Raw genomic sequence first — 15,488 nt, forward strand, 5'->3', positions numbered from 1 at the left:
TAAATGAGGAGGGAAGGGATAGCTATTGAGAGCTAGCATCTAGTGTGGTGCTTGGAGCATACTATGTGCTCAATGGATATTTCATAAATAAATAAATTGATAAACATTAAAAAAAGACAGTGAACCTGGTTTTAAAGATGGGCAAAAGAATTGTATAGACATCAATCCAAAGAAGATATATAGATGACTAGAAAGCACATGAAAAGATGTTCAACATCATTAGCCACTAGGAAAATGCAAATCAAACTACAGTAAGATACAATTTCTTACCATCAGAAAGGCTGATTTAAAAAAAAAAAAACAAGTGTTGGATAAGATGTGGGGAAATAGAAACAATCATTTCTGATGGCAATGTAAAATTATGTAGCCACTGTGTAAGACAGTTTGGCATTTCCTCAGAAAGTTGAGTATAGAACTACCATATGATTCAGCCATCCAAATACTAGGTACATACCCAAGAGAATTGAAATCAGGGATTCAAACAGATATTTACACACCACTAAGCATATAGGGGCATTATTCACAATTTTCAAAAGACATAACCCATGTGTCTATCAACCGGAGAAAAGATAAATCATCTGTGGTAAATACATACAAGGGACTATTATTCAACCATGAAAAGAATGAAATGCCAATAAATGTGACAACATGGATGAACCTTGAGGACTTGTATTGAGTGAAATAAGCCAGACACAAAAGGACAGATATTTTATGTTATGAAATAGTAGAATAAGCAGGCTCATAGAGTCAGAATCTAGAATATAGATTACCAGGGATGGGATGTGATAGGAAATGGGAAGTCAATGCTTAAAATGTACAGAGTTCCTATTTTGAATGATGGAAGTGTTTTGGTAATGGATGGTGGCGATGGTAGCACAACATTGTGAATGTAATTAACAGCACTTAAATATGTATTTGAGTATATTAAAAGGGAAATGTTAGGTTGTGTATATGGTAACAGATTACAAATATTTTTAAATTCATAGACTCTCAGTTTTAAAAATGGAAAGGAGGATGTTACTACTGAAACCACAGAAATAAAAATAATTCTAAGATGAAAGTATGAACAATTGTATGCCAACAAATTAGATAACATAGATTAAACAGACAAATTCATAGAAGCACTCAAATTACCAACATTGATTAAGCATTAGAAAATTTCAAGAGACCAATATTGAATCAGTAATCAACCTCACAACTAGGGAATTTGTAGGGCCTGATGCTTCACTGATGAATTTTACCGAATATTTCTAGAAGAATTACCATCAGCCATTCTCAAACTCTTCCAAAAACTTTAAGAGGAGGGAACACCCTAACTCATTCTTTGAGGCAAAAATCATCTTAACACCAAAGCCAGATAAAGATACCACAAGAGAAGAAATTTACAAGCTAATACCCCTTACGAATATAGTTGCAAATATCCCCAGCCAAATACTAGCAAACCAGATCCAGCAACTCACTTAAAGAATTATATACTATGATCCAGTGAGATTGACCCCAAGTATGCAATGAGGGCTAACATAAGGAAATCAGTTAATGTAAGACACCACATTACTAGAATGATGGACAAAACACATGATCATCTCAATTGATGCAGAAAATACACTGGACAAAACCCAGCACCAATTCTTGATAAAATATCCTAGAAAACTAGGAAAAGAAGCACACTTCCTCAATATGATAAAAATCCACAGCTAACATCATATTCAATGGTGAAAAAATGAAAACGTTTCCTCTAAAATCAAGAACAAGACAAGGATGCCCCTGTCACCTCTATTATTCAACATTGTACTGGAAATTCTACCCAGAGCAATTAGGGAAGAAACAGAAACAGAAGGCATCTGATTTGGAAAGAAGTAAAACATTCCCTATTTGCAGATGACATGATCCTATATATTGAAAATCCTGAAAAATCTACAACAGAGCTCCTGGAGCTAATAAACAAATTCATCAACTTGACAGGGATAAGATCAACACTCAAAAATCAGTAGTGTTTCTTTAACTAGTAATGAAAAATATCAAGAGAAAAACAAGAAAACAATTCCATATAGCACAGTGACTAAAAGAATAAAATATCTAGTAAAAAATTTAATCAACAATTAAAAATACCTGTTCAGGGAAAAACTACAAGACATAGTTGAAAGACATCAAGGTTGACCTAAATAAATGGAAGCACATTCTGTGTGTGGGGACCTCAAGAATCTGGCTACCCTGCAGACCATCCCCCATTCCCTCTTTTAGCCCCATCTGGATGCTGTTCATGGGCTGAACCAGTTCAACATCTCATCTTTGTCTTCTTCATGCACTACTGACTATATTCTATAGTATAAGTCAAAAGGCCGTGTCGGTATGGTGGTTGTCCATTCTCACCTCCTTGTTAGTTGTCCTGGGTGAGTCCAGTGAACTGGAGAGTAGGCATTGCAACTCTGTTGAGGCTCAGGGCCCACCTGGCACATGGACAGCTGAAAGATTCCAGTCTCTTGGATGTATGCCTACCAACTCCAGCACCAACTAGAGGATCAAATAGAAGGGACAGAAGAGGCACATGTAGAGAAGTCACAACTGTCACACTCAGGAGAACAAAGAGTCCCATCCATCACCCAAATGGGATTGAGGCCCCCTCTCAATTAGAGGGGGAGTGGGCATCACCATCCCAGAATCCTCAGGATTGGGGAATAAAATGTGGACTAGAGTGGACTTACTGGTATTCTACTATAGACATTGTGATTCTAGCAATGGAAGAAATTATATCGTTGATGTGGAGACAGTGGCCACAGGGAGCGGTAAGAAGAGGGGGCATTTCTGGGACTTGGAATTTTCCTGACTGACATTGCAATGACAGATATAGGCCATTATATATCTTGCATTGTGTGGAAGAGAATTGTGTGGAAGAGAATGTAAACTAGAATGTAAACTATAATCTATGCTTAATGGCAGTGCTCCAAAAATGGTTTCATCAATGAATGTACCATACAAATGAAAGAAGTTGTTAATGTGGGAAAGAATGGGAGGTGTGGGGAGTGGGGCATATGGGAATCCCTTATTTTTGTGTGTAACATTTTGTGTAATCTAAGTATCTTTTAAAAAAATAAAAAAATATATATTAAAAAAAAAGCCGTGTGGGATGCCTATCCTTTGAAGACCATTTTTAAGGCTTCTACTAAGATAGCTGGAGGTCCCGGGGATTGAACCTGGGACCTTGAACATGTAAAGCAGGTGCTCAACTACTGAGCTACCCCTGCTGCTGGGTTGGACCTCTGCAGGAGTGCTACCTTTTTTTCATCACAAATCCCCCAGATCCTACCTCATTCTTAAAACTGAATATAATGATGTTTCGAGTTCCAGAAAAAAAATAGAAATAATTAGAAATAAAGAAACTCATAGACTCAGAATCCAGTGTATAGATTATTAGGGGATGGCTTTGAGATAAGAATTGGGGAGTTCAAGCGTAACTTGTAAAGAGTTTCTATTTGAGTTGATCACAAAGTATTGTAATGAATGGTGGTAATGGGAGTACAACATTGTGAATGTAATTAACAGCACAGAATTAAATATTTGAATGTGGCTAAAACAGGAAATTTTAGGGAATGTGTATATTATTAGAATAAAAAGTTAAAAAACAGGACTGTATAGCACAGATAGTGAAAGCTATTGTAAATGATGGACTGTAGTTAATAGTACAATTATAAAAATGTTCTTTCATGAATTGTAACAAATGTACTGCACTAATGCAAGATGTTAATAATAGGATATTATAGGGAACTCTACCTTTTATGTATAATTTTTCTGTAAACATACAACTTCTCTAATAAGAGAAAAAGACAACCTATAGAGTGGAAGAAAATATTTGGAAACCATATATCAGATAAGGGTTTTGCGGTCACCCCTTGGGCTGAAGTGTGGTTTGCTGGCCTGGCGAGGGGCGGCGGCCGCGGTAGGCCTATTCCAAACCGCTGTCCCCATAATAGGGTGGCTGGTCGGGCCCACCGCCACCCCTGAAGGAAGCTCGGCATGGGCGCAGAGTGCCCTCGGGTCTCCCCTTCTCGGCAGCCATGATTCCGCGGCCACCCCTCCTCCCGGATGGCGCCACACGATGCCTTGTGGGGCGGCACCCTTCTTCTTCTTTCTCCCTGCGCAGGCGCAGGGTGGAAAAATCCAGTCTGCCCTTTTCCCTCCCCCCGACAGCAGCAACAGCCAGGCATGGGCGGGAAACTCAAGTCTGCCCTCTACCCCAGCAACAGCAGCCACCAATCCCTAAACCCTGCCCCTTCCCCCAGCAACAGCAACAGCCAATCCCTAATTACCACCCCTCCCCCATCCAGTACCTCCCACTGACCTTTCTCTGGCAACCAATCAGAACAGGGCGTGGCTTCGACCAATCAGCCTTCCCCAGACCCTATAAAACTGTTGCCTCTCCCTCAATAAAGTGGACTTGCGTGTTTACCTTGTCTCCGCGGTAGTTCTTCTGCCATGTGCCCTCCAGTCCTGAGAGCCCCCGACAAGGGCCTGGCCTCCCTTGTCCCCAGTTCATCACCTGCTTCTCCGGGTGACTCCCTCGTCGCCGGCTTCGCCGGGCGACCCCGTCAGCCAAACTGCGCAACCCCTGTGAGACCGACCCCTCATCTGCTGCCGGACCGACCCCTCGTCCCAAGTGGGACCGACCCCTCGTCCCAAGCGGGACCGACCCCTCGTCCCGAGTGGGACTGACCCCTCGTCCGCAGCCAGACCCCACCTCTACCGACCGAGCAAACCGTCACAGGTTTTATATCCAGATTTTATAAAGATGTTTTACAACTCAAAAGAAAAAAAAAAAGGTTAAACTACCTAATTTAAAAATGGTAAGAGTACTTGAATAGATATTTCTATAAAGAAGATATAGTAATGGCAAATTAAGCCTGCAAAATGATGCTGAACATTGGGAAATGCAAATCAAAATCTCTATATACCATTTCACACCTACTAGAATTGACTACTATTTTTTTTAAGATTTATTTATTTATTCCACACACACACCCTTGTTGTTTTGCCCTCACTGTCTGCTCTCTCTGTTGATTCACCATGTGCTCTGTGTCTGCTTGTCTTCTCTTCTTGTCTTCTTTTTGGGAGGCACCAGAAACTGATCCTGGGACCTCCAGTGTGGGAGAGAGGTACTCAATGACTTGAGCCACCTCAGCTGCCTGGTTTGTTGTGTCTCTCATTGTCTCTCCTCTTTGTCTCTTCTGTTGGGCCAGCTCACCACACAGGCCAACTTGCCTTCACCAGGAGGCCTCAGGAAATGAATCTGGGACCTCCCATATGGTAGACAGGAGCCCAATCACTTGAACCACATCCACTTCCCTACTATTTTTTAAAAAATGGAAAATAAAAAGTGTTGTAGAGATAATGGAGAATCTCACTGTTGGTAGGAAAGCAAAGAGGTGCAGCCATTGTGGAAAACTCTTTGGCAGTGCCTCAGAAAGTTAAGTATAGAAGTACTCACTTCTAGGTATATACCCAAAAGAATTGAGAGCAGAGACTCAAACAGATATATGCACATCAGTGTTCATAACTACATTATTTGCAGTTGTCAAAAGATGGAAGCCACCATGTATCCATTAGGAGAGGAACTGAAAACATGTGCTATATACATACAACAGTGTAAAGGAGTGAACGTGCAATGACATGGGTAACCTTGAGAACATCATGTTGAGTAAGACAAGTCAAGCACAAAAGGACAAACATCGAATGATCTTATTAAATCATTATAATCAGCAATTCATAAAGGCAGGAACTTGATAAGATTACCAGGGACTGGAGTGGAGTAGGGTACTACCAATTAATGCTTAATTGGTAGAGGTGTACTGTTTGGGATGATGGAAAAGCTTTGGTAATGGGTGCTGGTCATGGTAGCACAACACTGTAAATGTATTAATAGTTAACACCACTGAATTATTTATTTGAATGTAGTTAAAACAGGGAAATTTTAAATTATATATTACTAGAATAAAAAAAATTTTAACTATAGGATTATACAACACAAATAATGAACCCTAATGTACACTTTAGACTATAGTTACTAGTATAATTGTAACCAATGTACCACATTAATGCAAAGTATTAATAAAAGGGTCAAATGGAGGGGTTTTTTGCATGATCTTTTTGTAAACCTTCAACTCTAGTAAAAAGTTGAAAAGCAACTGATCTAGAGCCCTAGACTAAGCCAGGAGACCTGTGTTCGAGGACCTGTTCTACCCCTAAGTGGCTATACAGCTCCATGAAGGGTCATTTGGGATTGGGGTGGGGGTTCTGTGTGTTCTCACTATAAGATGGAATGGTAAGTAGTGGCAATAGTCTGATGATATAATCTGCAACACATGTTCCATAACAATGTAGTTAGTATATTGGTGGAGGGGTGTTGTGTGGGAATTCCACACATGTATATGATTGTTTTGTAAGTTTACAGCTTCTCTAATAAAAAACATTTTTAAAAAATGGAATGGTAGGACAAAGGGTTGGATCAGATAATCTCTAAGGTCTTTCCGGCTCTAAAATTCCATGTCTATATGAAATCTTAAATGACAGCAATCTATGATGTGGTCTTTATTAATTTTGTTATTCAGGGAGCCTCTGCCCAGAGAACAATGACTTAAGGAAATAACATGACTTTAGAAACTTTAAAAATGCTTTAAAGAGGAAAGGGGAAACTGTACATGCACCATGGTCGGATTTTCCTCTTTTCTCTAGGAAAGCCTTTTCTATTTTGGAGAACGACGGACAGATAAAACCACCAGTTCTAAATTTCAGGGAGTAGAAACACCTTCTCAGGTAAGTTTCTTTGCAAAGAGGGTGGGGGCATGGCTCTTTGGAGATTTGTCTAAGAACAGTGCCCACGGCTTGGTTTCTTTTTAGACTCTTCTTTCACAATCAGGCAAGCAGCACGTGGATACACTATGACAGGTCAGGTGGCCTTAACTCCTTCCAAAGGCTGAGAGCTGCATCTCAGGGGCTGCTCATTCTTTGCAAACGTTAGGTTCTCCCTAGGGCATCCTGCTATCCATTTTATATTGGTTATTGTTTAGATTTCAGAAGTTGAATCCCTCCCCAAAGTAGGAATGTCAAATCTCTAAGGTCCCAGACCACTAAGATTATGTAAAGTCATCAGTCTTTTATTTCCCTCTAAAGTGGAACTGAATTGTTCACAAACTCCTGCAGGGGCAATTGAACTCCTTCAGATCATTACAAGGAAGCTTTCTGCATGACTTCCCTGTGTGTCTGTGTGTGAGTGGTGGGGGGAGGAGGTGTAGAGAGAGGAAAAGAGAGAGAGGGCTCGAGATAAAGTGCCTATATTTTGAAAGATAAAGAAGGGAGAATTAACATTTTTCAAGACTATATTGTATACCAGACACTGGTGCACTTTTATATGTATTATCTCATTTAATTCTCATAATATCCATGTGAAATATATACTTTCACCTAATTTTTCTTTATAACAATACTTTATTATGGAAAATCTCAAGCATACACAAGAGTTGCAAAATCTTATATAAATCCCCTCATCTTCATCACACAACTTCAACAATCATTTCACACTAGCTAACAATGTTTCATCCATTCTCTCCCCACACTCCCACTCTCCACTCCTCCCCTGAACCTGGATTTTTTTTTTAATTTTTAATTTGAGAACTTGTGAGTTAACAAAACAATCATGCATACCATACAGGATTCCCATACATCATCCTACCACCAACACCTTACATTGTTGTGACACATTTGTTACATCAATTGAGAGGATCACATGATTTTTCTTCAATTTATCAATGTGGTTTACTATGCTAATTGATTTTCTTGTGTTGACCCACTCTTGCATACCTGGGATAAAACCCACTTGATCATGGTGTATAATTCTTTAAATGTGCTTTTGGATTCTGTTTGCAAGTATTTTGTTGAGGATTTTTGCATCTGTATTCATTAGAGATATTGGTCTGTAGTTATCTTTTTTTGTACTATCTTTATCTGCTTTTGGAATTAGGGTGATGTTAGTTTCATAGACTGAGTTTGTTGGCATTCTTTCCTGTTCAGTTTTTTGGAAGAGCTTGAACAAGATCAGTATTAATTCATCTTTGAATGGTTGGTAGAATTCATCTGTGAAGCCTTCTGGTCCCAGGCTTTTCATCTTTGAGAGGTTTTTGATGACCATTTCAATCTTTTCACTTGTGATTGGTTTGTTGAGGTCTTCTATTTCTTCTAAAATCAGTGTAAGTGCTTCATGTGTTTCCAGGAATTTGTCAATCTCATCTACATTTTCTAGTTTTTTTGGCATACAATTATTCATAGAATCCTCTTATGACCTTTCTTATTTCTCTGGGGTCAGTGGTAATGTCCCCCCTCTCATTTCTAATTTTATTTATTTGTATCATCTCTTTTTCATTGTCAAGTTAGCAAAGGGTTTGCCAATTTTGTTGCTCTTGTCAAAGAACCAACTAATGGTTTTGTTAATTCTCTATTGTTTTGGTTTTTTGTTGTTGTTGTTCTCGATTTCATTGATTTCTGCCCTTGTTTTTACTATGTCTTTCCTTCGGCCTGGTTTGGGATTAGTTTGCTGTTCTTTTTCTAGTTCTTCCAGCTGTGCAATTTGATCTTCAATTTTAGCTGATTCTTCTTTTTTAATGTAAGCATTGAGGGCTTTAAATTTCCCTCTCAGCATTCATGTCCCATAGGTTTTGATATGTTGTGTTCTCATTTTCATTCATCTCAAAATATTTGCTGAATTCTTTTGCAATTTCTTCTTTGACCCACTGATTGTTTAAGAGTGTATTGTTTAATCTCCGTGTATTTATGAATTTTCCCTTTTTTGTCCATTATTGATTTTGTTTCATTCCATTTGATCAGAGAAAATGTTTTATATAATTTCAATCTTTTTAAATTTATTAAGACTTGTCTTGTGACCCAACATATGGTCTATCTTTGAGAAGGATCCATGAGCACTTGAAAAGAAAGTATATCCTGCTGTTTTGGGGTCCAGTGCTCTCTAGATGTCTGTTAGGTCTAATTCATTTATCATAGTAGTCAAGTTCTCTGTTTCTTTCTTTATCTTTTGTCCAGATATTCTCTCCAATACTGAGAGTGGTGTATTGAAGTCTCCAACTGTTATTGTAGAGACATCTATTTCTCCCTTCAGCTTTGCCTCATGTATCTTGAGGCACTCAGGTTAGGTGCATAAATATTTAATATAGTCATTTCTTCTCATTGAATTGCCCCTTTTAGTAATATATAATGACCTTCTTTATCCCTTATAACAGATTTCCATTAGAAATCTATTTTGTCCGATATTAGTATTGTTACTCCAGCTCTTTTTTGGTTATTATTTGCATAGAATATTTTTTCCAACCTTTCACTTTTAGCCTGGTTGTGTCCTTATATCTGAGGTGAGTCTCTTGTAGACAGAGTATAGATGGGTCATATTTTTTAATCCATTCTATCAGTCTGTGTCTTTTGATTGGTGAGTTCAAGTCGTTATCATTCAATGTTTAAGTGTAAAGGCATTACTTATGTCATCCATTTTGACTCTTGGTTTTCAGTTGTTGTATCATACTATAGTCTTCTTTTTTTTTTTTTTTTTACCCTTTCTAATATGCTTCATTTCTACACTCTTCTCCAACCTTTTCATCCCTGTTTTTTCCTTTCAGGCTGCAGCACTCCCTTTAGTATCTCTTGTAATTCTGGTATTTTGGTAACATAATCTATCAGTTTTTGTCTGTGAAGACTTTGAACTCATCCTTATATTTGAAGGACAGCTTTGCGGAATACAGAATTCTTGGCTGGCAGTTTTTCTCTTTCAATACCTTAATTACATCCTACCACTTTCTTCTCTCCTCCATGGTCAGTGTTTAATCTTATAAAGTTTCCCTTGTATGTGATGCTTTGCTTTTCTCTTGCTGCTTTCAAAATCTTCTCTTTATGTTATTTGTCATTCTGAATAGTAGGTGTCTATTCATATTTATTCTATTTGGGATGCATTGTCCTTGGACATTGATATTTATGTCTTTCATAAAGGTAGAGAAGTTTTCAGTCATTATTTCCTCAAATATCCTTTCTGGCTCTTTTCCTTTCTCTTCTCCTTCTGGTATACTGATAATATGTATGTTTTTGCATTTCACATTATTATTCAAGTCCCTGAGACACCCTGTTCCATTTTTTCCATTCTCTTCTCTTTCTGTTCTCTCTTTTCCAGTTCAGATGTTCTGTCTTGAAGCATTTCAAATCTGCCCTTATGTGTCTCTAATGTATATTTAATCTCATCCATTGTGTCTTTCATTCCCATAAGGTCTGTTACTTTTCTTTGCAGGCTGTCAAATTGCTCTTTAAGTGCACTCAGTGCCTTTTGAATATCTTTACTCTCTTTAGCCATATTTTCATTCAATTCAATGATTTATGAGAATTATGTGATTATCATTAATTGTCTCAAATCCAGAATCTCTTCAAGGTATTTGGTTTGTTCCTTTGACTGGGCCATCTCTTCCTGTCTCCTAGTATAGCTTGTTTATGTTATGTTCCTGTATAAATGATATACTTCAATAAAAATATATTTTTAAAAGTCTGTCTGGGTTTGGGGAGAAGCAGTTTTGTTGTGGCTGAGTTGAAGGGAGTGTTGTGGTTTGGTGGGCAGAGGAGCCTTTGAAGAATGGGAGAAGAGTGGATGTGAAACCGAAGATGAAGCACCAGCCCCTCCTGTCCTATTAGAGCATGGGGGTGGATCCACAGGCACCCAACAGTTCAGTCTGTGCAGGCCAAAAGTGTCTGTCATTACCTCAAAAGGCTGAGGAAACCCACCTCCCCTCCTATCCTACTTGGGGGTGGGAATGGAGCTACAGGTGTCTGACTATTCAGTCTGTGTGGGCCAAAAGCACCGTAGTTGCCTATAGAGGCTGTTCCTCTCTTTTCCTATTGGGGGTGGGGGTGGAGCCACAGGTGTCCAACATTGAGTCTGTGCAGACCCAAAGCACCTGCAGTTGCCCTGAGAGGCTGAGGAAGCACTAGCCCCCTCCTATCTTCTGGGGTAGAGGTGGAAAGGAATTGAAGGTGCTCAACAAACCAGTTCACATAGGCTGAAAATGTCTGCAGTTACCTGGAGAGGCCGAGGAAGCCCAGCTCCCATCCTATCATATTGGGGTGCTGGGATGGAGTCCCAGGTGTTCAACTGTTCAGTCTGTGCTGGCTAAAAGCACCTGCAGTTGCCTGGAAAGCCTGGTGTAGGTCCCCCCAGCTTCCTCCGTGCCAGAGGTGGGGCTGGAGCTTAGGCTAGAGTTGCAATCCGATCTTGGTGGAAAGAAGCCAGTCCCTAACTTGACTGGATTTTCAGTTAGCTCTGAAAATCAGTTAGTCTCTTCCTTCCATTCCTTCAAGGATGTTGCAAGATGCTCTTCTGGTCTCCTGGAGCCCCAAACAGGTGCTTTAGATGGCTCTGTGTGATACTAACTGCCCATAGGATGAACCGGCTCTGGGAGCTCCTTACTTTGCTGCCATCTTGCTCCACCTCCTCCAGAAAGACTTTTTTCCCCCCACAGTTGCAATTAGTGGTGCTTTACTGTGATCTTGTTGTAAATCTTTTGTTGTTTGTTTGGTTAGTTGCCATCTGCATCATAAGCAACCTGTAAGCAATATAGTTCCTCTAGTTAATTACTGTCCTTAAAAAGCTCTATACAATGCATGAGTAAACTTATCAAGTTAAACTATAGAGTATAGGAAGTGGACTTGGCCCAATGGATAGGGCATCCACCTACCACATAGGAGGCCCATGGTTCAAACCCCAGGCCTCCTTGACCCACATGGAGCTGGCCCATGTGCAGTGCTGATGCACGCAAGGAGTGCCATACCATGCAGGGGTGTCTCCTGCATAGGGGAGCCCCATGTGAAAGGAATGCACCTTGTAAGGGAGCTGCCCAGTGTGCACCTGCCCAAGAATGGCACTGCACACATGGAGAGCTGATGCAGCAAGATGACACAACAAAAAGAAACACTGATTCCCGGTGCCACTGATAAGGATAGAAGCGGTCACTGAAGAACACACAGAGAATGGACACAGAGAGCAAACAACTGGGGGGTGGGGGAGGAAGGGGAGAGAAATAAATTTTAAATAAATAAATAAATAAATAAGCTATAGAGTATAGATTAGTAGGAGACAGAATGTGGGTTAAGAAGGGTATGCTGATGCTGAATGTATGTAGAATGTTTAATAAGGTTGATTGTAAATATGTGGAAATTGATATAGAGTTGACAGTAACACATCATAATGAATATAACCAACACTGCTGATTTATTAATGTGATTATGGCTGAAAAGGGGCAGTCTAGGAAGGTTAATGTTAATTGAAAGACAGCTAGAGGATAATCTAAGGACTGTATAGCATAGTGATTTTGGTGGGAGATACACATACAAGAATGTTTCTCTATTACAAAGTGTTAACATGGTGATACATGGGGAAAATGCAATTAATGTATCTTATAGATTATAGATTAATAATTGTACAACAGTAATGTAATATTTTGTGGCAAAGGTAGAGGAGGTACTATATCAAGGTAAGTGTAAAAAAGGAATATGGGATTTGGTTTTATGAGATATGATTTTGAGCAAGCTTTCTTTTTTCATTTTTTTCTTTAACAGGGAGAACTTGGTCATGTCATTTAACAATCTGTACTCATTTATTCATCTTTTGGAATACTGGAGAAGCAATTGAGTTTGTTTTTAGGATTAAATAGGATACATGTGCCTGGACAGGACTTTTTAAAGTAATGCTTCCATAATTTGTTAAGCTGTCTTTTGTCTATTTTATTTTTTTGAAGTTGAAATTAAGTTCTTTTTTTTTTAAAAAAAAACTCTATGCAAAAGAAAAAAAGAAAAAAAAAAAACAGGAATGCTGACCATAGACTTTTGTATTCTACTTAAATTGAGGCTTGTCTTGTTTTACAGAATAGATATGTTGGATATTTTGAAAAAGTGATAAATGACTACTACTGGAATCTTCCTCCAAGAAAAACACTCATAATCAAAAGGATTGTTATTCATTCTATTCATAGTAAGTGCTTTACATGTAATTGGAGAATTGGGCAAGAGAACGAATGCTGTTACTATTTGGAAAGGTTTTATTCATAAGTCTGTATTTGGGCCATCCCAGCTTGTGGCTATCTTCTTAATGTACCTTCACACGTGAATCGTACTCTGGAATTGCCCATCAGCCTGGCGACCCTGTGGCCTCTGGTCAGCTCCTAGATGTCCTTCTCCTTCTTCCTCTCTCAGATTTACCTTCCCTTTACAGACATCCCCAGTTTGGGGAACTTCATTTACCCCTCCTTTTTTTCCCTTTTCTCTTTGCTCCTCTGGCCTAAACCCCATGTGGACTTTTCAGGGGAGAAGCTCTGATGGAAGAGAGGGGAAGCAAGTGCCTGTGAGCCCTCGAGGCCACTTTGTCTCATACTCCTTGCTAGTTGGGCTCATCTTGGTGGAAGCATCTTAGATCCCATACCTTATTTTCACCTACTCTTTTCAGAGACTCTGTTTTCTCATCGTGCTAGTCTTCCCCTTCCCCTTCCCTCCTCCACCTGTAACCCTCTTACCCTCATTAATTCCACCTCATTAATTCCACCTGAACTACAAATGGATTTTACTTAGTCCCCATGAATTCTGTTTTACAAATAACTATTGAGTTTTGGGGCCAGGCCCTGTGCCCTTACGGAGTCCCTGGGTGGTAAGCCAAGGAGAAGACTAAGCACACAGATGAAGAGCTGTCCAACGTGCTCTGGGCACACAGGGGTGGCCCCAGTTCAGCCTGGGGATCAGAGAAAGCTCCCCAAGTAGGTAGCACATATGCCTTCCTTTATGCCCTACCTGAACCTACTTGAAAATGGAAAGGGTAGGGAAAAGATGGACTCTGTGGGGGTGTCTTTTAGTACCAGTAGGAAAAATCCTTATAAACTTCAAAATAGCTGATTGCCTGCTTCAGGAAGAAAAGAGACTGTTGAAAACCTGACTGGGTTCCTCCATTGCCAAGGAGGAAGGAAAATTGGTCGGATGCATCATCCATCTCTGGGACTTAATAAGGAAAAGAAAGGGGTGAAAGGAATTGCTCTCACCCATCTCTGTGTTTCTCCATCATCCACGTTGCTTCCCCTGTCCTCCCACACCACCAGGAGGGGTACAAAGTCAGGGATGTCTTAGGGTGGAAGGGATGGCGCATCACCACTCTCACTGCCAGGGACAGAGGAGGGGGAGATGTTGCTGATCTAAAGCAGAACTCCACAGGCCTCTCCCGACAGCAAGATCAGGGAGCGCCCTGGATGCCTGGGCTGGCCTCGGGGCTACGCTACCAGGACTCCAGCGTCCACCCCGAAGAGCAAGTTCTGGCCTTCTGAAGAGTCATGGAACATAAGACCCAGACATGCTTTGTTTAACACATCATCCAGTTATTCAGAAATAAAAGAATCCTTTAAAAGTATGTAAAAACTACCTAGTTAAAAAAGAAACTACAATTGACACTTACAATGGAAAGTGCTCTTTTTCTAATTATTTACATATGCTTAGTTCCCCAATACATATCACCACCACCTCTTGGTGGTGGAGAGATATATTAGCAGATTATCACAAGTAGATAAAATAGGTCTGTGGCTTCTGTAAACAAACTTCAACCCAGTAGCTTTGTTTCTGTGGGAAAATTTTTCTCGATTCCAAACGAGCATTGTACAGGCAGAGCCTTCAAACACAGCCGGTTCTAGCAGGAGTCTGCCTTTGTATATACATGAGCAGCTGCTTGTGAAAAGGTTCTGTAGACAGCCAAGTTCCTCCTGACCGCTTCGTAGAATGTGTATGAATTATGAGGGATGGGACTGTAGTGGAGAAGAATGGCTGACCTCACCCAGCACCCCAGAACTGTTGTAAGTCCAGAGGTGCCAGTGGGGAGAGCAGCGCCTCTCTTTCCCTTCCTTCCCACACTCGATGGGGCCAGCAAAAAGAGCTGTACTACTTTACAGTGTGGTAGAAGAGGCAACTTGGCCTGTGTTGGAGAAGTTTCTTCCACTAGGACATTTAAACCCAACTAAAAAACCAACTTGGTGGTGTGACAGCCAGTGTTGGACCCTGAGTGTATACTCTGCCTTGGATTCCTCTTTGTTAACAATGGGAAGGACAGTATCTCCACAAAACGTTTGGACTTATGAACTTTTGAGTAGTCAAACAGGCATTAATGTCTAGTCTTTTAGTCTAATGGGTTTTTTCCTGATGGAGTTTTAATGCATTTCTTTAATATGAAGAATGAGAATAAAAATAGTTTCTCAAATTTTCAAGCTTAAAATATTTGAACAAGTTCCAGAATTATGAATATTGTTTCAGCCTGATAGCATACCCTAAAACTGTGATTTCTCTTGAATTTTGCTTAAACCCTGCAGAAACCCACAATGTACTGTGTAGTTGAAAGTGAAAGGGGGACCACAACAGCAGCCCTGCACTAAAGGCCTCTGGCA

General features: G+C 40.0%; 1 protein-coding gene across 1 annotated transcript in view; it reads left to right on the plus strand.

Moving 5' to 3' along the window:
- The window catches only part of LOC139436542 (phosphatidylinositol 3,4,5-trisphosphate 3-phosphatase TPTE2-like), a 40,873-nt gene that overhangs the window by 12,295 nt on the left and 13,090 nt on the right, over positions 1–15,488 (plus strand). Inside the window, exons 2-3 of the mRNA XM_071208285.1 lie at positions 6,724–6,804; positions 12,946–13,051. Of these exons, the coding sequence (XP_071064386.1) occupies positions 6,724–6,804; positions 12,946–13,051 (187 nt within the window). The remainder of the gene's footprint in view (positions 1–6,723; positions 6,805–12,945; positions 13,052–15,488) is intronic.

Source organism: Dasypus novemcinctus, chromosome 15 (assembly GCF_030445035.2).
Source record: "Dasypus novemcinctus isolate mDasNov1 chromosome 15, mDasNov1.1.hap2, whole genome shotgun sequence".
NCBI lineage: Eukaryota > Metazoa > Chordata > Mammalia > Cingulata > Dasypodidae > Dasypus > Dasypus novemcinctus.